At 40.1% G+C, this 26,989-nt stretch overlaps 1 protein-coding gene across 5 annotated transcripts in view; it reads right to left on the bottom strand.

Moving 5' to 3' along the window:
* The window catches only part of HERC4 (HECT and RLD domain containing E3 ubiquitin protein ligase 4), a 35,940-nt gene extending 14,011 nt beyond the window's left edge, over nucleotides 1-21,929 (bottom strand). For 2 of the 5 annotated variants that reach the window (XM_064464711.1, XM_064464716.1), the window contains exons 1-15: nucleotides 21,766-21,899; nucleotides 20,725-20,890; nucleotides 19,186-19,477; nucleotides 16,212-16,371; nucleotides 14,780-14,856; nucleotides 12,233-12,454; nucleotides 10,739-10,830; nucleotides 7,890-8,020; nucleotides 6,737-6,897; nucleotides 6,274-6,350; nucleotides 4,087-4,211; nucleotides 3,517-3,576; nucleotides 2,876-2,987; nucleotides 2,341-2,530; nucleotides 1,070-1,242 (exon numbers count right to left, since the gene is read on the bottom strand). In XM_064464711.1, the coding sequence (XP_064320781.1) occupies nucleotides 1,070-1,242; nucleotides 2,341-2,530; nucleotides 2,876-2,987; nucleotides 3,517-3,576; nucleotides 4,087-4,211; nucleotides 6,274-6,350; nucleotides 6,737-6,897; nucleotides 7,890-8,020; nucleotides 10,739-10,830; nucleotides 12,233-12,454; nucleotides 14,780-14,856; nucleotides 16,212-16,371; nucleotides 19,186-19,411 (1,806 nt within the window). In that variant the 5' untranslated portion in view covers nucleotides 19,412-19,477; nucleotides 20,725-20,890; nucleotides 21,766-21,899. Of the gene's footprint in view, nucleotides 1-1,069; nucleotides 1,243-2,340; nucleotides 2,531-2,875; nucleotides 2,988-3,516; nucleotides 3,577-4,086; nucleotides 4,212-6,273; nucleotides 6,351-6,736; nucleotides 6,898-7,889; nucleotides 8,021-10,738; nucleotides 10,831-12,232; nucleotides 12,455-14,779; nucleotides 14,857-16,211; nucleotides 16,372-19,185; nucleotides 19,478-20,724; nucleotides 20,891-21,096; nucleotides 21,244-21,479; nucleotides 21,499-21,765 lie in introns of those variants that run through there. The other 3 variants (XM_064464713.1, XM_064464715.1, XM_064464714.1) reach the window with 3 other exon arrangements.
* Nucleotides 21,930-26,989: the final 5,060 nt, after the last annotated feature.

Here is a 26,989-nt window from a genome sequence, read left to right as displayed (position 1 = left end):
TTAAAAAGAAATAGGAACTCAGGAGAGCCACATTACAATTCTACAATTACCCATGAGGCTTCAAGATTTTAAGATCAACTTTCAACTTCAGCTGTTCAGATTTACAGCTACTGCAAGCCTGAGCAATGACAGAAATTGTAGGGGCAGCAAAATTATCATTTATTATATACCAATAGCTTGCCACACGGGAACCTATAACAGACTGAATGCACTTCTAACACAAGACAGTTACTGAACAGTCTTACTCTCAGTCTTAATTTGATGGTCTCCATTAAGAATAAAGAAAAGCTAAGCAAACCACAGCCTACAAATTCCAACTTCCAAAGCAGAAATCTCTTCCATTCTTTCTGATAGTATGGGGAAGAGGGCTGTTACATGCAGCATCCAAAAGGTCCAATTCAGACACCTGTGCCCATTTTGCTGGATTGTACAAATACAGTACTTGACCAGCACCTTAAGGAGTGCCTAAAATGCTCTTTTAGCGTATAAACACAAAATGCCACAGGACCAGAATAAACTACAGAGGAAAAAGAATAGGGGGTGGCAAAGGAAACCTCAGCAGCAGTTAGATAATACACTGTGATGTACACAGTCCAGTTACTCCAAGTTATTTAGGCTATTTTTGTTCAAAAGGTCATAAATCCATTAGTTTTCATTAAGTTTTAATACTAACAAATAGAATAAACAAATCAGAAAATGTTTGTCCTGGTAAAACTGTGCAGATCTTTCTTGTTCAAAATACAGCTTGCTCTTATCTTCCATTTGTGATCTTATTTGCTATCATTTCAAGCTTAAGAGGAAATTCTCTCTAACATACCCTCACAGATGCAATTGACTGGGTCAGTCTGTGTTCCCAAGAAAATAGGTAATTCCATCACCGTGTCAAATTGGAATCCAGAATTCCAATGGTTCATAGGCCCAGATGGAACAACTACAGATATCTCTGTAGATGCAAGCCTAAGTATTTAAAACTCTTTAGTAACTTAACTTCTTTTAACAACTACACAGTACACAGATGCTGACAAAAATCAAACAGAAAAGTAATTGGTTAAAACTGACATAAACATACTCTATGCAATATTTCCAGAACTCTGAAAGCCGTGTGTAGAAAATTGGTAAGTATTCTTCTTTCAGAAGCCGGAATGCCAATCTTGCACAACTTCAAGAGGTAGACTACGACATCCTTGTAGAGTTCCACTATCTTGAGGAACAATGGAGGTTCAAGCACAGACCACCAGTTTTCTGTCAACAAATGAACACACAAACTCGGTACTTGCCACTATAACATTATGTTACGCTATCCTTTTAACTAATAAACATGTTCTGCTAGAAAGCATACTTGTCAGTTACCAAAGACTCCCTCCCCACCCCAAAAAAGTTTAACACAGCAGGAGTGGTGCAGAGTTTTAAACAACTACTCTTTATATAAATAAAGAAATCTCTATTCAAATACTCTATTGTTACACACCAACCCCTTTAAATTGTCTGTTCATCCAGAGTACACAACAGTATCACAAAGTAACTTTTGACATAAAAACAGATGGCTCAAACCCTGAAACCTTGACTTAAGCAAACAGTCCTGACAGTAATGGGAAGTGAACCAACACAAAAAAAAAAAGCATGTACAGTTCAAATAAATTATCAGTTTGCTTTTCTTTACAGCAGACAAGCTCTTTACTCTCACCATAAAAACTACTGAAAACAGAAGAGATGGTCTACAAGGCAAAAAAATAATTGAGGAAGATGAAAGCACCCTCTCAAAAAAATACCAATTAAAAAGGAAATATTCTGAAACCTCAACTCTTAAAGCTGAATTTCAGGTGACAACAGTCACAATAAGAAGCTAAATGGAAGTAGAGGTAAAAAAATAGAGCTATTCTCAGCTGCATATTTGAAGACCACATCTTAGGATCAGTGAGAAAACAGAGACTTCTCATAAGAAACAAAACAGATGCTACAGTCAAGGCAAAGACAATTTAATATCTGCTCTGCAATTCTTCTGTAAATTGCTTAGAGCTTGTTAGCTGCCTGACCACATAATGTTCACTTTAAAGTGCAAAGACACATATCAAATGCACTGAACTACAGTTTCATTCTTCCCAAATGGAATCAGTCCAAAAATTACAATACCAGTTGAATTCATATGGATGGCCAGTTAACTCCTCCAGAAGCAACAGGTCTGTTTTCCTATGTATCATGCAACATTAACCCTTAATTTTCCGAGTGGGTAACTGTAAATACACAGCAAGTTTTGCTGAGACCATGTCTTCACTGATGGAATTTCTACACATTTCCATCTGGAGATCATTAGTTTTAACAGTAAAGAACTCAGCCTCTTACCAAGAACTTTCAGAGGAGCTTTTTCTAGATTCAGAATAGCTGTTCCAAAAGGAATAGCTAATGTCGTGAAATTGTTTGCATCACTCATCAGTGGGCATTCCGGTAGAGTGAGATACAGCCTCAAAGCTTCAACATCTGGTAAGGAGCTGGTCAATTTGGGAATAAGATTCTTTTCCAAACTAGCTGCCACCTATAGCACATCATAAAATTCAGTTTATTTTAATGCAATTGTGAATTCAAAAAAAATGCCCATCTAAAAAAAATAATCTAGAAAACAATCACCAAGAGTTTAAATTAGACTATCATACATTTAGGAAAAGACAGTATATTAAATATTAAATATTAAAATAAAGACACCTACATAATGCTGATGTGTTACCTAATTGGCACAATACAGTTTTATGTATTTGCAGTTGATATGTTATTGAGTAAAGAAAGTTATTTAAAAGGTCAAAACAAGCATAACAATATTATTTCTGGACAGGTGTGATGTAGAAAGATAATCCAAAGCATAAGGAAAATATGCAGGACAAACCTGTTGTGATATATGAACATGGTCAGGCTGTATAAGTTTGTGAAATAGTAGTCTAGCAGCATTCATATCAACCCCTGAGAATCTAGTGCTGGTTTTGTAATGATCATCATTGCTGCAGCAAGAAAAAAATACAGAGAAAAAGACTGAATCCTGTGTTCTCAGCAACTCAAGAGTTTTTTCCACCTTGCACTTTTAGCCTTACTTAATAAGGAATTAAAATGTCAGCAATCACAGTATCAGATCTCCATTTCTTATATGGCCTTTGAAGCAGCTAAAAAAAAAAATCTTCTCTAATGGCAAGACAATTGTGTAAAAAACACTAGGATGTAAATCAGCCTGTGCAATATATTTCCCTTAAATTATACACAAACTGTGGCTGAGAAGTAATGAGTTTTGCTGGCTTACATGGTGGCAGCCAGGCAACACACACTTCCAAAGCCCAGCAGAAGACATGCTGCATTTGCACCAGCTGACAAACCGTATGGCAGTAAAAGAACTAGAAGTTTAAACTCCAGGTATGAAAGTAACATTGAGATAAAGAAATACTAGGAAGGTGTTACAGTTTAAACAAGAGACACTAAGGAAGTATCCACCATTAATTCTGTTCACAGGATTACTTGTTTAACAGCCTGACTGCTTACCTCAAAGCCAAAAAGCTCCCATTCAGGCACCCAGCTGAGGAGAACGTTCCATCAATTTCACTGAAATTGTTCATATGAAAAAAGTTACATTTGTTTGGTTTTCTTTCTACAAATTAGCATCTGCAATAGAACCCTCTATATTTAATCCCTAATAAATTATATTGTACATACGATGGATCTCTGGCTTTAACACAACTAAATAACACAAGAAGAAACCTCCGTTCAGGACGCAATGCTTAAGACAGCTTTTTAATAAAGCAGGTTTTGCAATTTGTTTTCAATTTCTTTGCATCCTCCTTCATTGATGTAGAAGCAATAGTCTGAGTTGTTCTCATATTTCTCTACATGTACTGTTATTTTTCAATATGCAACTAGATATTTAATCTCATATAGTCATCTAAACCGTGACAAAGATGACACAGACTAAAGGATCTAAACTACTTGACAAACATGACAGTGGAAGCACAGCAAAAGCTCTATACAAAACAAAATCAGTCATTAAAAATAGCTTTGCTACGTATTCCATGAATGCCCAATTAATAAGTACAATTATGAAAGACAACTTCTTACTTAGCCATCTCTACAGGAAGTCTTCCAGATGGGAAAGTCAGCAATCTTTGAATAAACGTTTCATTCACAGTCCAGATCTGCTTCAAGAAGTCAGGATACCTAAAATCATCTGGTGGCACCATGTTCTAAATTTTAAAAGAAAGTGTAAAGGTTCAGGCACACAAAACTGATTTCCAGAAAAATCAGTCCTGTGGTTGAGCTCTTTATCTCCTCATTGACTGACAATTTGCCTACCCAGACTATTACTATGAAATAACCCCAAGGCTACAATTACTATATTCTAGCAGTTCTGCATTCACTATGAAAGCAGAGCATACACCAAAAGCTCCTACATTAGTGCGTTAATTTATACCACAGCTTACTTCATGGTAAGCTCCCTAAACATACAAGTACTGTTCTAGAAAATGAATACTAAACAAGCTTTACACAAGAGTAGCAGCACCTCTTCTCCCTAGTCACTACGAGTCATACAGAAAAAAACGCCATTCAATTTTTTGGACAGCTGCTCTCCCACCCCATTTCTATCAGACTCCTCTGAGAATGAATCATGTTTCTCTGAACATTACTGCATCATCTGATGAGCTGCATTTTTATGTGTTGCTCATACCAATGAATTCCAGTAAGGTTTCTAATAGTAAAGAACAGAACCAAGACCACCATTTTGAGTAGGAGCACCGGTTCAAAAAGAGAGGGCAAATAGCACCAAAACTAAGGTTAAACTAGTAAAAGGAAGCACATATCTCCTGCAGGTGCAGTCTGATAACAAGCTGGCTCAGTATAATGATGACTAGCTGTTGCCAAGAATCAGTACTTCTGATTGCATCCTACAGGATCAGTATGAGAAAACCTCTTGCTGTTTCCCTTGTATTCAGCACAAGTGTCATTTAAACCCAAAATGAAACAACTCAGGGAACTGACCTGCCCAAAAAATACCTTGAGGAAGTATTTTGGCTGAGACCCCTTAATTCACAAGGACACGCAGGTCCCAGGAGTAGAGTACTCACGTAACTTTGAAAGAATCCAATACAACCTGCCAAATTAAGGACTACTAAAAGGGACACTTTTGCAGCAAAGTTCATCTATTGCTAATAATTTCTGTACAGAGCAAGCCACAATAACTGCATTCATACAGTCTCCAGTTCACCTCAATTAGTCAGTCAGAATCTGCTTCAGTGATTAGAAAATTGCACGCAAGACGGTTTTTAAAGGAAGGAGTTTTAACAAAGAACTTCTGAGCCTATATTCACAGTAACTCTTCCAGTCTGCACCTGCTAAACTAGCTTCTCTCAAATACACCAATAGTTACCACAAATCAATCAGAATTAAGAGAAAAAAAAATGAAACAAAACAGAATCAACAGCTCTCCTAGGGTATAACCAGAACAGGCTGTGGGAGCAGAGGGTTGCTGCATTGCTACAAGCCTGACCCGTACTCAGTTTTTCTTGACAACAAACATGTTTCCCACTAAAATCTGTTTTCCATCGTGTCCAAATTATTTTGCGCCCCACATACTCAACTCTTGATGCTTCATTAACTCCTGCAGTCTAATACCTGCTGGGCTATATTGGAAATAGTCCCTATACAAACCCAGCCATATATCTTCATCTTGTTTTTTCCTCACAACTTGTCCTCTAATAGCATTTCCTTCCCACATACTCCCACATTGCCATTTTTCAAGTCCTTCTAGACTTTTTTCCCCCTACTAGAATTTAAACAGATCAATTCTTGTCCTTTTATAGCTGAAGTTTTAAGACTAGCATAAAACTCTATCACATAACCTATCGTTTTTGGAGAAAAGCTCCACTTGTTTCCTCATCATTGTGGCATGCAAAAATGGCTACAGAGCTGAAGACAGCATAGCTGCAGTCAGGAGTTACTGAGCAGGGCCGGGCACGGGTGAAGAGCTCAAATATTCTGTCACGTTTTCCTTTATGAAAGGAAAAGCAGTGCATGAATCCGTCACTCAGGAAAAACGCTTATGCCAAAAAGCCTCAAGAGCTTACTGACAGCTAAGACTCAATAGTTGGATCCAAGCCCTCCAATTGCTCAACTGACTCACTGTCACTGCTTCCACGCTGCACTAAGAAACTAATGCACCTTCAATATTAAAATATTTTAAAATGCATCAGAAAAACTAAAATTTAACTTTGACAGACTTTGAAACCAAAAGTATATTTAATTTGTTACCTGTGGATTGAAGTAGTGTGCAAAACTTTGGTCCCCACCAGAGAAAATTCTCTTTACACAATAACACTCCTCACTGTCTGCAACAGGAATAGAAAGCATGCAACTGTGAAAATGTGAATTCGGGAAATTATTAAGACACAGCAATGAACACTGAAGTATAAAAAGGTTCCTTCATTACATAACCTCACTGAAGCAGATCTTTGCAATATAACAGTTAAGACCACCTTTAACCAACGTAAACACTAACAGCTCTAAGTTTTAGCTCTACTGCTAAGAAAGGCCCTAACCCAACAGCACAAGTAAGCATCCTACAGCAGAAATAGACTTTAGGGAACAGAGCACAGTGAAAATGAACTGTTTGAAATAAAGTGATTACAGCCCATATTTAGTTTAAATCTCAAGATTTCTAAAATTCTACAGAAGAACAGGAATCCAAGAAGTTAATATGCCAGATGTTGCTTACCTGTGATTATCGGGGATTGAGTACTATAGGGAAGCCAGTTTCCTTTTACTGTGAAAGGACTTTTCCTATTACTGGTTGTTCCTGTACCTAATTGCCCATTACCTCCAAGTCCAAAAGAATAAATTCTTCCAGATGAAGGAACAAATGCAGTAGTGTGCTGCCTAGGACAAACAAAATTCAGTAACAAAAACCTAAGCATTGTTCAGGCCAGCCTAAGAATTGTATTACACAGTATGTTAAATGTCCCATAGTATCAAACACTCCTCTTTTGGCAGAGCACTGCCAGTGGCAATGCTCCATTAGGCAACATTCCATGGAAAAGTTCACAGAACAGAGATGCCAGGTTCTGCCTTGAACCCCTGCTTAGCCACAGTCTGACCTTCAGAGCCTATTTCTCAACACTGAGAAATCTGAAGCTTCTACCAGACTGGCTGCATCTCCTTCCCCCTCAACTCTAGATGCCCTCTCTCCTATCATGAGCCTGCGATGAACCAGTATTGAGCTTACCTAAACTACTACAAGGCGACTGGTCCACTCAATGTCAACTAAACTACTACAAAGATAAGTTTACATTTACATATTCTCTAACCCAAATAACAAAGTGCCCATCTCTTAAAAAAATGCTATGTTGCCTCCCTCATTTTGTCTTCTTAGAATACAATTCTTCAGACAAGAATATTTTCATGTGTCCTGGGAATTTTTCCAATTTCTTGGGTGCTACTGTAATCTATACAATAAGAACCCGTTAGGAACTGAAGTGCAGTACAGTATTATGGGTATTCAACAAAACGAGTTATGTTTCCAAATTTTACACTTATCCTCAGTTATGCCCATGTACCTCCCCAAACACACTTATTCTTTAACAGGAAATGAGAAAGTGGAAGCAATAAACAATACCTTCACACTGATTATTCACACTTTCAGTTTAGAAAACCAGAGCCTCTCAAATATAGCACTAAACTTCCTTTAGCTCTTCTATTCAGTGTCTTTAAAATCCCAGCAAGATCTCTAAATATCTCTCGTTAGAGACCATCTTGTCTTCCCTAACTACGAAGGGTGAGAAAAAAACCACTTCATATTGCAATACCTATGGAGTTTTATACAAAACAAGTTATTTATAGGATTGATAGTGCTAGCACAGAGTAGACCTTACCTGCCACAAGTGATTTGCGTCACAACACTTCCCATAAGTTCAAAAACTTTCCTTGGGTTTATCTCATGGCTGGTAGAGTTATGACCCAACTGACCATAGCCTCCAGCTCCAAATGTAAAAACTCCACCTTCCTAAACAAATAAATTATTTACATTAAATATATCTCAGAACAAGAAACTTAACAGACACAGGCGTTTAATAAATCTCCTTGTCTGATGATTTTGGAATTGTGGGGAAAGGAGAGAAAGTATACATGCACAAGAGGGCCCTGAGACACAGAAGGTTCACAAGTTAATTGCAGTTATGAAAATGTGGCACAGCTATCAAGTATTACCTTATTCATGTTAAATCGCATTCTTGTATATTATTATACAATAGTCCCACCATTAACTTGTGTCATTAATAGATACTAATCCTCGTTCTTCCTCTTTTCCAGTTTTCTTAAACTACAACAGTATGTAATCTCACACAATTAAACAAAGTATACTTTGGCTTTTAAACTCTGAACATAAATTTTAAAGCAATTACCAAACAGGAAGCTGCCCTCCCCAGGCAGATGATGCAGAGTATGACTGAGTCACCTTCGTTATTTGAAAGAGTAAGAAACCAGTAATTTTTTAAAAGTGTTTTTGATTAATTTAATCAGGAAATTAACCAAAAACTTTAATGAAAAAATGTTAAATCAGAAATATTTCCAGAAGTTACACAACAACTTTGAAACTTTGCATTTTCAAATGCTTTGAAATTGTAAAGCTGTTTTTTTCAATTCTACTCTGCATCAAACTGGACCTCTGCTGGAAATCATTAAAATGGCAGCATCCACTGAGAAAAACCAACAGCCTCATTCACTGAATCAGGACAAACAAACAGTGGCAGGTTTTTCTGAATAATTTCAGAAGGACTTCAGAATGCTTGTGCGTATACATGGTACTGTCTACAAAAGATATAAATCAAGACCACTTGTTCTACAGGCCTATCACACAAGGGGAAATGGAGCTATACAAATGGGTGACATAAATAATTTGTAGAAACATTCACAGTAAATTCGGTATCTTCATTGAGTCTATCAGCTTTAAAGCAAGTTTGGAAAAGGGAAAATCATTTAGAATCTAAGTTACAGATTGCCGTTTTCTTTACATTCTTTTACATTCTGTAACTTTCCCTAACTTCACAAAATGCACCAATATAAATTTCAGGACTGCAAATTTGCCACATCTTTTTCAGTCAAAGCAGGAAAATTAGGACAAAAAGCAATTGTTTGTGAACAGTCTTTTCCTTTCACTGTAGAAAATTAATAAAGTGACCAGCTTTTCATAGAACCTCACCCTATAATAGTTACTAGCAGATTATGTAAATCTTCAATTTCTTCTATGGGTTTGCCAATAGTACATAAATAGCTGCTGTGCAACAGCAGCAAGAACAGATGAGTGAGAACATGTGAGATGAACAGCCCTGCAGACACCAAGGTCAGTGAAGACGGAGGGGGAAGAGGTGCTCCAGGGGCCTGGGCAGAGATTCCCCTAAGCCCATAGTGAAGACCATGGTGAGACAGGCTGTCCACCTGCAGCCCATGGAGGTTAATGGTGGGGCAGATGTCCACCTGCAGCCCATGGAGGTTAATGGTGGGGCAGATGTCCACCTGCAGCCCATGGAGGTTAATGGTGGGGCAGATGTCCACCTGCAGCCCATGGAGGTTAATGGTGGGGCAGATGTCCACCTGCAGCCCATGGAGGTTAATGGTGGGGCAGATGTCCACCTGCAGCCCATGGAGGTTAATGGTGGGGCAGATGTCCACCTGCAGCCCATGGAGGTTAATGGTGGGGCAGATGTCCACCTGCAGCCCATGGAGGACCCCACACCAGAGCAGGTGGATGTGCCTGAAGGAGGCTGTGAGTTCCTGGCAGGACCTGTGGCCCCACAGGGGACCTGCACTGAAACAGTCTGTTCCTAAAGGACTGCACCCCGTAGAAAAGGCCTGCACTGGAGAAGGGGACCAGAGTGAGGAGGAAGGAGCAGTAGAGACAACGTCTGATGAACTGAGTGCAACAGCCATTCACTGTCCCCCCTGTGCTGCTGAGTGGGGAGGAGGTAGAGAAGCCAGGAGTGAAGCTGAGCCCAGGAAGAAGGGGGGGTGTTATGGGGGGTGTGGGGGGGGTGGGTGTTTTAAGATTTTGTTTTGAGAAATGAGAAACATTACCCTACTCTGACTTGATTGGCAATAAATTAATTTCCCCCAAGTTGAGTAAGTTTTGCCTGTGACAGTAACTGGTGAGTGATCTCCCTGTGCTTTCTTGACCCATGAGCCTGTCGTTACATTTTCTCTCCCCTGTCCAGCTGAGGAGGGCAAGTGATAGAGCAACTTTGGTGGGCACCTGGCATCCAGTCAGCGTCAACCCACCAAAACAGCAAATAGCAACTCACTAAGAAAATTTTAAACCAATACACACACCAATCCCCTCAGCATCCAATTTAAATTCAAAATTAATGTGGTCTGATCAGCGATAACGTGAGAGGCATTACAGTCAGAACACACCTAATGGCTTTCGGATACACTAACGTAAATGTCAGTACCTGCACAACTTTAATAATGCAACATGCACTGTCATATCAAAAAATGCTGGATTTTGTACACTCAATCAAATTTAACAAATATCAAATACAAGAAATCTTCCTGTAGTTTTAAAAGTTTTTTCAAATATTCGTCCATTCTTCCAGTGTTTTCTCAACCTCATCCAATAAACTTTGAGGAAATTTTACAGAGTTTTTTTCATTACTTCCTATTCAGGTAGCATTTTCTCCTGAAAATATTCAATAAAATCAAAGCCTAAACATATCTTTAAACATTGTACCTTTGTAAGGGCAGCAGTATGATCTTCTCCACAACATATATGAACAACCTTCTGAGTTCTCAGTGACTTCAGCAGTGTAGGAACATACCTGTCTGAAAAGTTTAATGGAGCAGTTGATCGCTTATTTTGAAAATAAAAATTAGTAAACAGTTTCACTTTTTTATTCTAATTCAGCTCCAGTCAAACAAGCACTATAAATTTATTAGCATAATGCAAGAACTGCGACTGAGTTTATGTACCTTTGAGAGGTAAAAACACCAGAGACTACTATACGGAAATAGTTTGTAGCAAATCGTCTCATTTTCACTAGCACAGGACCATATGTCAATACATAAATCATGAAATATGGAACAGAACGTTAGACCTGCCGTCGGCCATGAGAAAAGAACATGATAGTTGTTTTGAGTTGTTTATGTGCTTCATGTTTTCAAAGTGTTCCTAGAAGTTCATATTGATTGGTCATAGTTCAATATTACTAAACATATAGTAGAATGGAACACTGAATAGTTAGGAAGCACAACTAACTTCCCTCCATCACCAGAAGAAATCAACTTTGTCATCCAGTTGCACAAAAGCAATTTTTAAAAATCTTAATGCTAATGTCTTAAAATGTGTCAGGCACACTAAGATGCCTGGAAGAAGCCCTATCAAGACTTAAAAAAGGGATTTTACTGAGAAGTGATGCTATATAAAAAAACTGGGGTCATAAATATTTAAAAGAATATGCAGAAGCAACTGAAGTCTCCCATGAAAATTTGGTTTCTGAAAAGGATATGTATTTTTCTTGTTACATGAGTGTGACCAGATGCAAAGCCTTAATTCAGATACCCATTTTAACCACAACACATTTCTTATTTTAAATGGTGTTGACAACAACCAACCAGTGAGAAAATTTTAATTCATTAAACTAGCTATAGATTATTCTATACTAAACTGTGTATTACAGGATCCTGATAGCATATACTCTAACTTAACTAGTTAATATCATTAATGATTATCAAACACCCTAGTGGCAGAAATTTTGGAAGTGGTTAGCTGAAAATCGTGAATGATTACCAAAAGTGGCCCGAGAAAGGCAGATACCCACATGGCAGTAAAACAGTGAAGATGCCTTAAATGTGTCTACTAAGGACAACCAAGTAGTTTTGACAGATTACTGGATTTGTCAAGCAATTTCATCTACCTAGAATTCAGTTCAAACTGTAACTACCGCACAGTATCTTAATTCAATCCCATTTAGAAAGTTTAAGTCACAGAAAAATCTAGAACAGGGAAAGAAAACCAGGCAGGCAGGCTAGAATTTCAACATAATACTGTCAGAATTTTCACTACAAAACAGCTGAAGAAAAAACCTCTGTCTCCCTTACACAATCTCACATGACATCAGTACTCTGACAGTTCTCTCTGCTCCTTTTCTAGGAACACCGCTGTCTTTAGATTCATAAGCCAAGAAGACCTTCAGCATGAAATTTTACAGAAGTAATGTTTACTTACCGTTATCATCATTAAGACCCAGTTGCCCAAATTTGTTGCGTCCCCATCCAAAAATGGCTCCAGAAAGAGTTAGTACAAAACTATGAGCTCCTCCTGCTGCAATCTGTGCAAAAGGGATTCCCAGCAGAGATTTAATCACATGTGGTGAGTTTTGTTTTTTATACTCATAACCTAAGCCCAGCTGGCCATATTTATTTTGTCCCCAGGAAAACACTTCACTTCCTGGTTAAAGGAGAAAAAAAAAATCAACCAAGAAATACAATCAATACAGTTCAATTCAATAAAGTTTATTTACTGTAAGAAAAGCTAAAAGTTAGACAGTTGCTCTTCAAATATTTTTGAGTTTGAAAATGCATACAAATTACTGACTTATGAAGCAAAGCATTCTCATGTAATTTGCAGACATTCAACTAAAATATTTAATCAAAGTAAATCACATTCAAAACCCTCAAAACTGCTCTTCACACTTCTGTTTCAACAGTGTTAAGTTGAGTTTGGTTATTACTAAGCAAGGTGCTGTTGCGTTGGGAGTTCCACTACTGTATCTATATTTTTCTGCAGAGATCTTGTTGAAGTTGCAGACTGGACATACAAAAACTTCTAATTTCCAATCACAAGCCTCATTTAAGCTTTCACATGGTAACATACTTAATTTTCACAAAAATTTAAAGTGTATGTAATTGTAAAATATTGTATCAATGATATGATCAATGAAACACAAGTTTATAGTGTCATTTGATTACTTTAAAAAAAACACCCAAGCATTTTGAAGAACCACAAATCAGAGAGCTACTTATGGTAAGATTGCCTCCAAAAGAAAATATTCTACTGAACAACCAATATTTTGCCAAGGTTATCCAACTACCCTGAAGATGAACATCTTATCAGAAATACACTTCGCTTTTGCTGATGCAATACGTTTCAAACAGAAGTGTTTCCTATGTCTCTCCTACCTCCACATTTCCAATAACAGTTTTATCAAGATGGAAAACAATGAAACCCATCCCCCAGGGTACAGGTCTCTCAGACTTTATTTATTTAAATAAAAAATAACAGCCAAAAAAACCCAAACCAAACCCAACCAGACAAAAGAAGACCCAAACAAAGCAAACCACCACTTTTAAACAAAACAACTGTCCTAACACCAAAGAAATCCTATGCCAATCATTTAGAATGACATGAACTAATCCACCTGATCAATATCCCATATACAGATCTAAAAATACCACGAAGTCTCCTCTCAAAAATGCCCAATTCAAGCAAGTTTGTCCCATTTTCCTCCACATGTGGGTCTATTTTTAAGGCGGTAACCTTGCTACATTGCAAGTATTTCTGCAGGTTCTCTTACAACCAGGGAAAAAAAGAAAAAAGAAAACACCAAAACCCCAAACAAACAAAAATAAACCCACCCTACAAAGTGTGTGAAGAACAGAAACATAGAGCTGCAAATCCATGAACTGGCAATAGGACAGCAAAGCTATACTTGAAGCCTGAAACCATTTAAAACACCAAGTGAATTTCAAATTGCAAACTCCTATTACATTCTTGCATCTTTGACCAATAGAACACAACAGCACAATTCTGATAACTCCCCACATTCTCCTGCTGATTTTAACCCAGGCAAAGGGTTATTTGTAAATCTCTGTCTGCCTGTCCTGAAAACAAAGGAATCTCACTAGGTTATAATGGTAAAGATACCTGGGAATACAGAACAGCACGAGAAAACCACTCATATAATATAAGCCCATGAAAAGTCTCATACAGAATCAAGGCACATATAGTCAGTATAAACTATTGTGTTTCAAGAAAAAAAAAATCATTCAGCATAAAATTAACACCTCCCTCTCTACAGCTTATTTATATTAAACCCACACAATATTAACTAAAGAAACACTGTCAAACTTTACAATCTTTCTGGAATTTTTGTTTTGAGTTTCTAAGTTTCCATTAACCTCATTCAGCAGCCACTTTTTCTAACTGGAATGTATTCTACTGGAATACGTGCTCATTTCTGGATAGCTATACTAACAAGCCCCAGCAAAATTTTAAAGACAGATGTTTAAACCTTTCAAAAGGTGGGTTATAACGTGACATTACATTTTAACTATATAAGCACCAACAAAACAGAGGCTTTGCAATAGAAAAGCAGACAAGGAAGTCGCTACCTGCAAGCCTCAGTAACTTGAAATTACAGGTATAATTTCAAATAGTCTAGTGACAAAGCTGCAGGCTAGCAGGATGAAAAAGAAAGGGGATCAAAAAAATGAGAGAAACAAAAATGAATTAAAAAAGAAAATGACAATGAAGCAAGATGATATAAAGCAAAAAAATATAAGAGAAAGCAGAACACAACATTTGTTTGCACATTTATTTTTTAAATTCAAGCTTCCATCATTAAATTACACTTCCATCAACCTGAAATCCCATCTGTGTTGAGTGGCAATATGTTTAAAAAAATTCCTTTTCAAAAAAAGACAAAATAATTGTTGAAACCTTTAGAATTACCTGGTAAGAAATTACACAAAACTGCAGAAGAATTTGGCTTACCTTTTGAGAGTGCTAACGAGTGATAATAACCACAGGCAACTTGAACAATTTGGATCTCTGATAAGCTTTTAATATTTCTATTGGGGTAAGAAAACAGAGAAAGAATTAAGCTACTAGGTCATGGTATGAAATATAAAGTCACGCCAAATGATAATATACAAAATGTGAATCCTTTCACTGAAATATGTATTACACTAATTTCAATACCCTAACTTAAATTAGAAGCTATTTAGTGAAGTCTTCAGTCAAAAAAACTGCTTCTTTTCTAACACCTTCAAGGACAGGTTCTGTCTTATTTTCAAAGTAATAAAGTCAGTGAAAGACCACAATGAAGAATTAGGGAGGTTCATGTGCTAGGAAGGAGATGTCACACAGTTAATGGAGGAAATTAGTACCGGATGCAAGAAGAAAATTATTCTTACTTTCTAGTTTCCAGAAGAAAAAAGGTTTTACAGTCTTCTTCATATCAATTACATATAAAGACTCAATTACTTTGTTAAAATTTGAACACTCAATTTTTCACCTCTACCAACATTAATTTCAATCAAAACTTCAGTTTACAGAACTATTAGGTATTGTGCAATATTATAAGGAAGTTGGAAATACATACAAATGTGCATTAAATCTAGTATGGTTTCCACTTTTAGTGAGAACAACAGGAGTTTCTAAAAGGCCTGTGGGCTTTTAAACTGGATACAGAAATAAATAACATTTTTATTAGTTAGTTATATCTTTCCTGTTTATACATATGTTACAGATAGCCATGACAAAGTTATAAAATGAATTGTTACTTTTGTGTTTTTCCTAAGTAAAAAAGAATATCAGAAAAGAAAACCTGCAGCTTGCAAACATACACACTTACTGCTATAGGCAGTTCTATTGATTTCAGTGAACCTATTAATCGCAGTAAAAACGTGGACTTCAGCTAGCTGGAATGCTTACAGCATTCTGAACACAAGCAAGTGAATCTGGCTAACATTCATTTTTATAACTAGAAGGCATATTATTTGATCATGCCTAAAAAACCTCCAGGCAAAAACTGAAGTACAAAGATCAGATAGCAAACATACCTTCCTCAAACATACACCCACAACGGGCTTTGGAAGTTTAACATTCTACTACTTAATTTCTCTTGAATGGCAGTTATCAATCCCCATTTACATTCTTAAAATACCCATCCTACTTTTCCAACATAACTCTCATTCTTAGTAGATGACTATTAAAAAAAGGAAAAACCAACCAAGCAAACCCATAACACATTTCTCACATAAGCTGACTTTCTGAGAAAGCAAGCCATTTACAGCATTTACAGCTAAAATACACTTTCTAACGTGCATGTTTTAATTATAACAGCAGAATAGCTTAACCAATGTGATTTAACAAAATTTAAAGGAAAAAAAACCACCCTTATTATATACTAATTGTTTTTAACCTGGGCACTCTGATGCATTCCTCTGTTCCTGGCAAGCCAAGCTGTCCATCAGTAGCTAGACCCCAAGCATATACCTGACCCTTGTCATTTAATGCAAGTGTGTGGGCTTCTCCACATGATACAGCTACAATATTTTGGGCATCCAGTGCACCAACATGCTCTATAAAACAAACAAACAAAAACCAAGAAATTAGTTTTTAAAAAGCTACTAACAAGCTAGCGTTGTTCAAAACAGTTATACTCAGTACCAAGATATCAATTGAAATGACGCAGAAATAAGCCCAGAAGTCTGCCCAAACATCCTTTCTTTAAAATTGTAAGCACACTATTTTAGGAGAATTAAGTTAAATTTGACACCCCAAAGTAACCAAACAACAACTGTATCTGGAGCAATATATACAGGCTTGATCATAATGTTCCTTCTAATCTCGCCATCTGAAAATGAGTGCAGAAACTCAATTAACATTAAGGTCAAATAGATCATTGTCAAATGACTACACGTGTAGACATTATGTAAGAGGAAAACATTCCACCCATGCAAGTTAAATTCACCTATTCATTATTAACAAAAAAGCCTGCAAAACAAGGCAGGGCAAATTAAAGCTACTGATTTTGCAATGAGCTAGACAATGTCCTCTTTATAATGCAAAATACTGTAGAAACAGATCCTAAAGAGTAATTTTTCTAGATACACAGTGCATGCCTCTGAAAAGCAAGCACTAAAACGTCCGTGATTTTCCTTCCAGTAGCCTGCATCAATACCTTTAAATACATTTGGAAAAACTCAAAGTTTGCTTTCGTGCTTATGACTTGTGATCAGACGTCTGACATTTTCATTTCAGCAACAGTAATGTGGAGAAATATCATTGGGGCCTGTCATGAAGGCTGAAGTTTTCAATACTCCTATTAAATAAGAGCCTGCTTGGACATCTTATGCCCAGTTTTCAAACACATAAGTTTGATTCCTGCCTAAGAACAGCACACCACCGAAAAAGCCTCTGTATCATCAATGGAACATGCACTGTAAACACAGCCTAGCACAGCCTAAGTCAAATTCAAAACAGTAGCTAAGAGTATCCGCAACATGACAGGCACTCAGTTTCCAGAATAAAGTAACACAGGGAGCAGACGTAAATTCTTTTTTTTTTTAAACAGCTGGTCTGATTACAGAGGTTACCACCCCAGTTCAGCCCATCACAGCCTCCACAGCTCTGCCAGTGGAACAGGTCATGTAGGCACCCTCCAGTTCAGGCAACAGCATGCAGATTAGCTCAGGCTATCTTCACCAGCTGCTAAACTACCCAGGCTGACTTTGCCTAATATGGATTAAGGAACATTCACACAATCCCTACGGCAAGCAGAGCTCTATGGGGAGGAAAGAGGGAAGGCACAGCTAAATAATGCCACTGGTAACACTGAGGCGGCAAAGACATGCAGTCAGCAACAAAATTATCTTCACTTAGCAGAACTACATTCAAAACAGAACTTCCACCCATTTGTAAAGATACTAAGCCTCTTCAGACTGCGCGAGTAAAGTTACCTCAAAGCACTGACTTCACATTAGAACATTCAACAGTGTTGTCAGTAACCTCTATATGAAAGAAGAATTAGCGAGGAGGGCATTACAATCCTCATGACTGCTGCGTCCGAGCACTTTAAAAAAGTTTATAGTAGGTATTTGTCCATAACATATGAAAGCTCACACAAGGCTGTTTAAAAAAACTTGAGTCAGCTATTTTTATTGTACCTTTTAGATTTAAAAGGTAATTCAGCATCATTTCCAACGTGGATAACAAGCATTCAGAGTAAGTTTGACAAGCTGAGTTTCTATTCATGTTCATGAAGCAAATGTTTGCATAGGATTCAAGTTTTAAACCAGGATTCCGTTTTAATATCCATTTACTGTTTCCCCAACAGAAGTCCAAATTACTTTCTAAAGTTACATATCAGCTACACAAGATGCATCTTTACTAAAATCTTTACTTGGCACCAAATCCAAAACTCTGAATAAAGGAGAACTAAAATAGCTGCATAATGCCTTGTTTTTATTTTAAATATTTTTATCAATTATTGTGCCAAGTAACTTGTAAAATTGCTACAGCACTGACTAGAATAAACTCTTCCTAAGCCTTTCCAGTCTGCTTACGTTATGCTCTAAGTACTGTCAGAAGCCCTGTTCCATATCTCTCAGTAGCACGCAGATATGACTCACATGCACAGCTCTGAAGGGAGCCCATGTGCACACTCCTCTGCAGTCCCTGCAAGCTGTTTACCCACTTCCGCTAGAGAACTGTACTAGCAGGAAGCAGAAACACGCATATAACATAGATAGGAAGAAAAAAAAGCCCAAATAAGTTTTACATTGCATCCTCTAGGCTTTTCCAAATACTCTTCCTGTAGCACTGCACATGCTGAAAAGTCTTTATCAAAAGCTTTATTTTTAGTTCTTTAAAAAAAAAAGGAAAATTAAGAACACTGCATTCATCAGACCTGCTCTACGTCACATTCTAGACGATTAAAAACACACAGTATGTTTCTCAGCTATGGTACGCCAAACATTCCTTTCTACCATATTCCAGTAGCCAACCCCATACATATAGTACAATGCTAACCCACATATTGAAGCAGGCCACCTCCCCTTGAGATGAAAAACAGCCACTGAGTCTCCCACACCCTCAGGTAAACTGATTCCACACTGGAAATAAAAAATAGTGGCACTGTCCAGCTGCGTGGCAGGCAAAAATATGGGGAAACAGCCACGTTTCACAGTTGGCTGTTTGCAACTGTCACAAGATGCAATCCAAGCAAAACAACGCTTTTCAGGCTAAAAATACACCCACTCGTGGAAGAACTACTGTGTGTACAATTCAGCACATGCACAGACACTGGCAGTCTTCGGTTTAACGTAGCATAATGAAACAAAAAATACAAGCACAACCACACACTGTCCACAATTAATTACTTCTAAACTTACCGGGTCTTTTCCTGGCTTTTTCATGCCCTAGTTGTCCTAGATCATTGCATCCACATGTATAAACAGTCCCGTCATCCAGGACAAAAACAGTATGTCTCAGTCCACATCCTACATCTCTGACCCTTTTATTTAAGAAAAAGTCACTTTTTCTGGGTTCTAAAACAATCTCTTCATCAATTCCACCCAGTCCAAGCTGTCCAAAAGATGCATTTCCCCAGCACAACATGTTTATGCCTTTCTTGATCACAGAGATCTTCCAACTTCACTTTTCTAGAATATCCCTTCTGCGTAGCTGTACAAAAAAAAAAAGGTACAGTTTTTCAGTATTGTGCTTAATGTTTATTTTATCTTCTATAATGAACAAAATCTGCAAGTTCACTTTCTATATACCAATATATGGAAAGACTTAACAGTTTTTAAGAGTGTCATTTACTTTCTTGGACAGTATTTACATTAGCTCTGCAGTAAAATGCTTTCCTTCCCATTTCAGATACAGCTTTTAAGATGTGCAGGTCTTTGGTTTTATAAAACTTTGTTTAAAAAATCTGAAATATCATTCTTTGTAAAAATTCTCTAATCCCTAATGTAGAGCTATACAGATGGCAGTCACAACCAATTCTAGCCAGTGGAAAGGACCTCAAACACCTTTAAAGGAAACAGTACAAGCTAGTTTCTCTACACAAGGAGCTGCTTGACTCCGGAAAGTGCTGTGTCTGGCCTCAAGATCATCCCCAAAACCAACACCTGACTCATAGCTTGGAAAAAATTGGTCAGGTCTGATCAATCCAGTTATGTAACGCAAAGAATAATATGATGTGTCAATCATTTCATTTCAACAACTATGAGTCAACTGAACTTAAAATTGAAAAGAAAATAAATAGCTGAAGCTGAAGTCCCTGATCTTGCACTGCAATCAACAACGGCTACAGCTTCATAGTTACTGTGCAGTAACAGGAGGCCACGTGTACAAACTCCCCCATGCAAACCCCCATCGTTCATGCCTAAATTGCAATTACCAGTATTTGTGCTGACAGACTCTGTACCTGTTTGGAAAGGATACAAAGCTACACTTATCCTTCATTTTCAGTATCGCAGATGAAGAATTTAGGACAACTTTTTCACTATACTACTCTTCCGTGCCAGTAAGTTTCTCCATATTTTCAGAGCAATTTAAAAATCAATGCAATACAGTGTAAAATTGCTATAAATTTTCATCTGTGACCATTATTTGGAAGACAGCATGAATAATGGAATGCTGAATACAATGCACTACAAATGCATTCAGTCTTACATTCTGCGGGGTCATAACATGTATAAACTGCCTAAATATAAAACCGCTCAGAGAACCGAGCCATCAGTTAGCACCCAAGCGTTACATAAACCAAACAAGGGCAGAATTCTTGCTAGCACAACAGGATGAACTATTTTCCTCTGCAAAAGTCAAAATGCAGTAAACAAGGTACTTATTTTTGTGATCTCATAAAACAAAAAAAAACCCAAAAGAGCCAAACAGCTTAAAATACATTGCATTCTGTTTACCTACTGCAGGAGATGATGCATGATCAAGTATCTCCCCAGCTATCGCTAGCTATACCCTACCACATTCAGAAGGGGACATCAAAATGAAGACTCCTTCGGTTACGACATAGCTATACAAGAGCAAGTTTCACACATCTGTAGCAGTGACTGCAATGCAAGCTTCAACCTGCAACACAAGAAGTTAGAAGAGATATGATTATAGTGCTTCAAGATTTCTGTAGTTGAGATTTATCTCTCCTCTAGTGGGGCAAAAAAGGGAAAAGTTCTTTCCGTTAAAAGATATGCATTTCTGTAGAAGGTGGGGGTTTTGGTTTGTTTTTTTCTTTTAAGAGTCAGTAGCCAAAGCCGTTTTGTACTTTGATCTCAACTCACGGCAGTTATTTTGTCCCTGTATGTAGTCACGAAAGGCGACTCACATTGCCAGCGGCTGGGTACTACCGCGCGTGACGTAAAAAGCCGCCCAGTGCCGACACCAGGCACAGAACGCGAGGGAAACCACCCAACTCATTTTCCACTGGCAAAGAACGAGTAACGGTGCTGGAGGACACGTCCGGATGCTCCCCGCGGGCCGGGGCGGGCCGCGCCATCGCACCGTGCGCGCTGCTCTTAAGCCGCCCCGGCGGCCCCCGGGGCTGCACCACAGGGCTCCGGCCGCCCCCCGGGGCGGGACGCTGCCCGCCTGCCTGCCCTCCTCCCCTCCCCGGCACGCCGCCGACGGCCGGCAGCCGGCGGCAGGGCCCTCACGGCTCCCCTACCCCGAGCCCGGCTGCCCCGAGCCCAGCTGCCTCGGGCGGCCCCGGCGGAGGAGCGGGAGTCGGCGGCCGGAGCGGAGCCTCCGCCCGTTCGGACGGGGCGGCGCCGGGCGCCGAGGTCCCCCCTCAGCACGCCCCAGGGCCGTTAAGGGGCGCCACCCGTAACGGCCCTAACGGTCCTCACCGCCCCGGGGCCGAAGGGCGGCCCCGTCCGCTTTCCCGTCCGCCCCGCGGGGCGGCAGGGCGGCAGCGCCCGGGGGCCGCAGGGGTCCGGCCCGGCGGAACTCACCGGCGGCGAGGCGCTGCTGCGCTCCCCGGGAGGCCGCGCCCAAAGCCCGCCGCAGGCACCCACCGGCAGGGCGTGAGCGGCCCCAGCGCGGAGCCGTGACAGGGCCCGGCCGTCCCTCCTGCGCAGGCGCCAGCTCGGCGGGCGGGTGGGGCCGCGGTGCTGCCGGTTTCACCGCCCGCCTCCCCTCCCCGGCCTCGTGGTCGGGGGCGGTGACGAGGCGTGACGTCATCCCTGACCTCAGCGGGCGGCGGCAGGGCGGGAGCGGTGCCCGCGCCCTGAGCGACGCCGGGAGGGAGGGTACGGGCGAGGGAGCGTCTGCCCTCCGTCCCCGCTGCCGGGCTGTGAAGAGGCTGAGCCAGAAGTTGATGACAAATACATTTAGGAGAATGACGGTGAAGTGACGAATGCTGGAGCGATGCCTTCGCCCGCCCGGCGCGCCTGGAGGACGACACTGGAGAAGAGCAGGGCTGGGTGCGGGAGGGTGCTGCTGGCTCGGTGCTCGCGGCGGGGCGGGGACGGCAGCCGTACGTGTTCGCGGTGTGCGAACGAGCCACCGCAAAAAAAAACCCACAGCAGCTTTAAAACATACCATTGTTGCATTACATCACTATTTTTAAATCAAGAATGAAAAACCCTAAGCGTGTTCTGGGGCAAATCACTCTCTACGTTTGCTGGGAAGCTTCGTGATGGCCCATTTCTCCTTCCTTGCAGAGTGGTTAAGGGACTTGGCTGCATGTTGCTATCCCTTATCCGTGATCTACGGAGACCTGCAGAAGCCTTTGCTTGATCTCTGAGGGCACGAAAAGAACGAGATCAGTGAGCGGGAAGGAACTGGATCCGCCAGGGAGAAGCAGGAACAAACTGTTCCTCATACTCCAATTACCTGTCATTCAATTCTGACCCAAGGGACGCCTTCCGCGAGGGGTGACCTGCGGCAGCGTGAGGCAGCGGCGCTCCCGCCAGCCCTGCCGCCGGGCCTCCCGCTTCAGGGAGAGGGGTGCGCTGGGGCTGTTTGCCGTAGCCCTCCGGCAGAAGGGGATGCAGTTCTCTGAATTCTGCATTCCGGTTATAAACGTTTCCCAGTGGCAGAGCATGAACACGTCAAAACGGTGGTTATTTAAGTGGACTCGGTTGGGAATCCAAACGCGGTTTCCTTATTTAGCGGCCTCTCTATAGCAGTTCTGCAACCCACCTTTATGTAGGTCAGGCAGTAAAAAAGGCCAGGACCACACATACTTTACAGCAAGAGATTTTGCAAACTATGGGTAAGAAAGGTTCTGTGTTCGGGGTCATTTTGCCCTGTAATGGAAAGTATTTTTAAAAAAAAAAAGCAAGTGGGATGTCTTGGTCCAGCCATTAAACACTCCTTTGTGTATCTAAATATTTAGGTAAGATTCTACAGGACTTCTCGGGATTTGTGGTTGCAAATTTATCAGTAGAGATCCAAACCAGAAATATCAAATTAACACATAGAGAAAATGAGACAGCTGCAGAGCTGACAAAGGCTAAATGATGCAGCACTTTTCAGGGTAGCAAATACACAGGTTTGTTATTTAGAGGAGAGATGTGAGTGATTTGCCTTTTTCCATTCCGCATGTACGAAGAGAGGGTTAGCAGTAGCTGGTACGCGTCGCAAATGGAGGAAAACATTTCCTTCATCATCTTCTAAGCTTCCTTCTCTTATTTATAAGACCACCAGAGTAGTAACTGCGAATAAATACACTGTGAAGTAGATTTTAAATATTGCCATTCATTGTGCAATGTGTCCACTGACCAGCATGTGGGGATATGTCCATGTACTTGGGAGGAACATTAGGTGCCCAGTACAATTGTTACATAGAAAAGTATTTTGGTATAACTGGCCTAACACATTAAATGAAAAATATATAAAGCATGAAACAACATACAATATTGCACAAATCTCAACTTCCCTGTGTAACAGACACAGCTATTCTATTTAAAAGAATTACTTTAGTCCTAAAATCAGATTACTGTAAGTTAAATTATTCAAATGTGTCTTCAAACAAAGTATAAGCCATATTTTTTAGCTACCTATCTTAGTAAATTTGCTTTTCTGTGCCAGAGAAGCCATATCCTGCCTGTCTTAACGCCTTGAGAAAGCCTCTTCCTTCACGGGGCTAAAGGTAGACAGGCAGTGGGGGGAAGGGAGTACCTACTCTGGTGCCACATCACTGCGTGGACTCCCGGCCGCTCAGGACAGCCAATTCTACATCCACCGGCACCAAATCTGCCGAAACGTGGTTCTGTGGTTGTAGTGGTCGAGAACCGCGGGTGAGCATGCTTGCACCTCAAAACTCCCTGCGTCCATTCTAGTACTTGCAGAAAACACCAGTGTTTTGCAGTGATGGAAAATTCAGTGAAAACAAGAAATGTAAATCTGGTCAACGTCTGGGAAGCGATTTATTCCTTCTAAGTGCCTCAGCACAGAGGGTTTCCTATTACAATTGCACAGCCTTCTTATTGATGGTCACAACAAGCAGGAAACTATTTTCAGTGTCCCTGCCATTATTAAAATAGCAAAGCTTGGCTTCTGCCTGGTGATTGCTGTCAGCACAATTGTGTTTTTTAAATTGTACCGCAGTTAATCACCCGTTCAGATAATACAGAAATGAAAAAAATCACATACAATGTTAACTAACGCATACTTTATGCTTTATTACTGGAAAACATCCTTCAGTAAATATACGTGTTTTTGAAGGCTATACTGTTACGGCACAAAACCTTCTGTATAGCTAATAACAGGGATGGGCTCTGTTCTCTGCCTCTATTTTCTCCTGGCAACAGTCAGTACATACTCTATAAACATTAATTCCTCATTTCAAACCCCTTTGTTTTATACTTTGATGTGTCACAGACTATGGAAGATAGAAATGGGTGTCCAGAACAGCTGATAACATGAAATTAGAGATGTCAGCATTTTGCTGTGAGAAATTACTAACCTTTGTGTGAAGCCTTTGTGTAGAATATTCTTGATTAAGACAAAGGAAAGGCTTTAGAATGCAAATAGCCTTATAAACGAGGTATGGCCAGATCCTTTTATGCCATTTCGGTTTACAAGGATACATTTTATCCTTGTATTCTTCACAGTATCAATATTTGGATGTTAGTAATTAAGGAACGTGCCTATGTAGACAGACAGACATAACTCACACATACACACAGAGTACACGTTTTATATGCTCTGTGACTTTATAGCTGAGCATGTTTTAGTTCTCTGTCTGCCCCCCTGCTCACTGTAATGATTCTGGTTAGCTCAAATGCAAATGTGCCTACCAGTAGGACCAATTAATTATTCACTGATGGCAACATGGTGAAAAAAAATGACCAGATTTTGACCTGTTTGTGAAGGTAAATCACTGTATAAATACTAAATCTAGAATATCACAAGTTTTGCATCTAAGTCGAGGCACCTAATTAAGGGAGTTGCTTAAGGATAAGCTGAGGAGTCATACCTTCAAATAAGACAAGCAAGAACAAAACCCTGCAACACCACATTCCCCTCATCCTCTCAGGACACAAAATACAGCTGAAATAGCCAAAAGAAGGCAATTCATAGGATGACAGATGTGAAAAAAAAAAAAACCTGAAAAGCAATGAAGGACAACAATGAATCCTGGACAGGAAGACTACAATGAAGGCAACAAGCTGACCTTTGCATTAGGTATGAAGCTCTCGTCCTCGCAAACTCTTGCGTGGATCCGATATCCCCAAGCCCACACAAATTGCAGCCGGCACTCAGAGCGACTATGCCGTATCGTGGCAGTACGGCAGAAGCCATGAAATTGCCCGGGCACCTTCAGATTGGGGATGAAGATGCTGAACATTTTCGCACATCCCACACGGAGGGCTGGGAGTGCAGCCCCTTCCCACAAGTGGCACGTTCTCTTCCTATTGCAATGATGTTCCACACTATTAAATGAATATTTCTGTTATAAATAGATCGGCAGGCCAGGTGCTAACCAAATCAGGAAATTCTCATGTAATCTTTTGGGTTTTTTGGTTTAAGTGTTGGGTGCTGAGACACCAGTTCCCGTGTCATTAAATGGGGCTTTTAGTCAGGCCGAAATTGATCTTTGATTTTTAAGGTGCAATCCCACACCTTAGGGTGTAGGAATACAAGATCAATAATTGAGCCAGTTCTGCCCTGCAGGGACCAATTTGAGAACATGCTGAACCTCAGCTTATAAAATAGCAGCTCCAAGCGGTGCCACATGCTGCTGGTTCTGACATGACACTGTGTCTTTGCATGGCAGGATGATGAAGCACCCTAAAATTAGCCTTCTTACTATTTCGTAAAGAGCAGGCAGAAAGGTAGCAGACTGCACTGAGGAGAACAAAGAGGCACAGGAGAGGACCAGAGCTGAGGCTCACACACAGGCTGTCACAACGCTTCATGGTGAGCACTCTTGGCTTCTTTGCAAATTTCCATGTTGGATTGTTTAGTGTCATTTCTTATCCCAAGCACAGAGTGACCTGATTGTGAAAGACGAAAGGTGCTCGTGTAAACAGAGGTGGGGTGGAGGGATCTGTTCTCTCAGGGGGCTTGGGAGACAGCACAGGGGAAAACTAACTGTGAAAAAGACACGGATAGTCTCTTTTCTTAGAGGTGTGGGGGGAGCTGGCATTTAATGAACAGAATTAAGTTTGTTGTTAATGGAAGAAAAAGTAGTGCTGGTACAGAAACCAGAAATACCACAACAAAGCCCCCTCTCTGTTGAGCCAGACTGAATTTTTTTCCTGATATTCAGCTCTTTCTCTGCCCCATTTCTTGGGTGATAAAGTCCTTGGCTTTATAAGGAGTAAGATTTGAGAGAAAAAACTTCCAGGTAGTAAGAAGATAGGCATGGATGTGTTTGGGTATGGGAAATAGTGAATGAAAAGCTCCTAGACCAGACTAATACTTGCAGATGAGGAGAAAAAAGAAATTGAATATCAGAGGGCACAACAGACATGACATGAAATGGATGTTAGGACTGATTGCTAGGAAAGAAGATGACACTGCATGTGTCTCTAGGAAGCAGAGGACTCTGCCATCAGCTAGGTGTAATAGCCTGTGGCCCTGTGCCTAAACAATTGTCAGGACATGCTGTTTTCACTATTCCTATGGTGGGACTCTGCGAAGAATAGCTGGGAAGAAGATAATAACTCTGAGGCATAGGCTGTGATCAGTATGTTCAAACTACATCCAGCTCTTTCTGCCATT

This window comes from Phalacrocorax carbo, chromosome 13, assembly GCF_963921805.1.
Source record: "Phalacrocorax carbo chromosome 13, bPhaCar2.1, whole genome shotgun sequence".
Lineage (NCBI taxonomy): Eukaryota > Metazoa > Chordata > Aves > Suliformes > Phalacrocoracidae > Phalacrocorax > Phalacrocorax carbo.
Note: the sequence above shows the minus strand (reverse complement) of the source record. Positions and strands in the feature narration are given on the sequence as shown.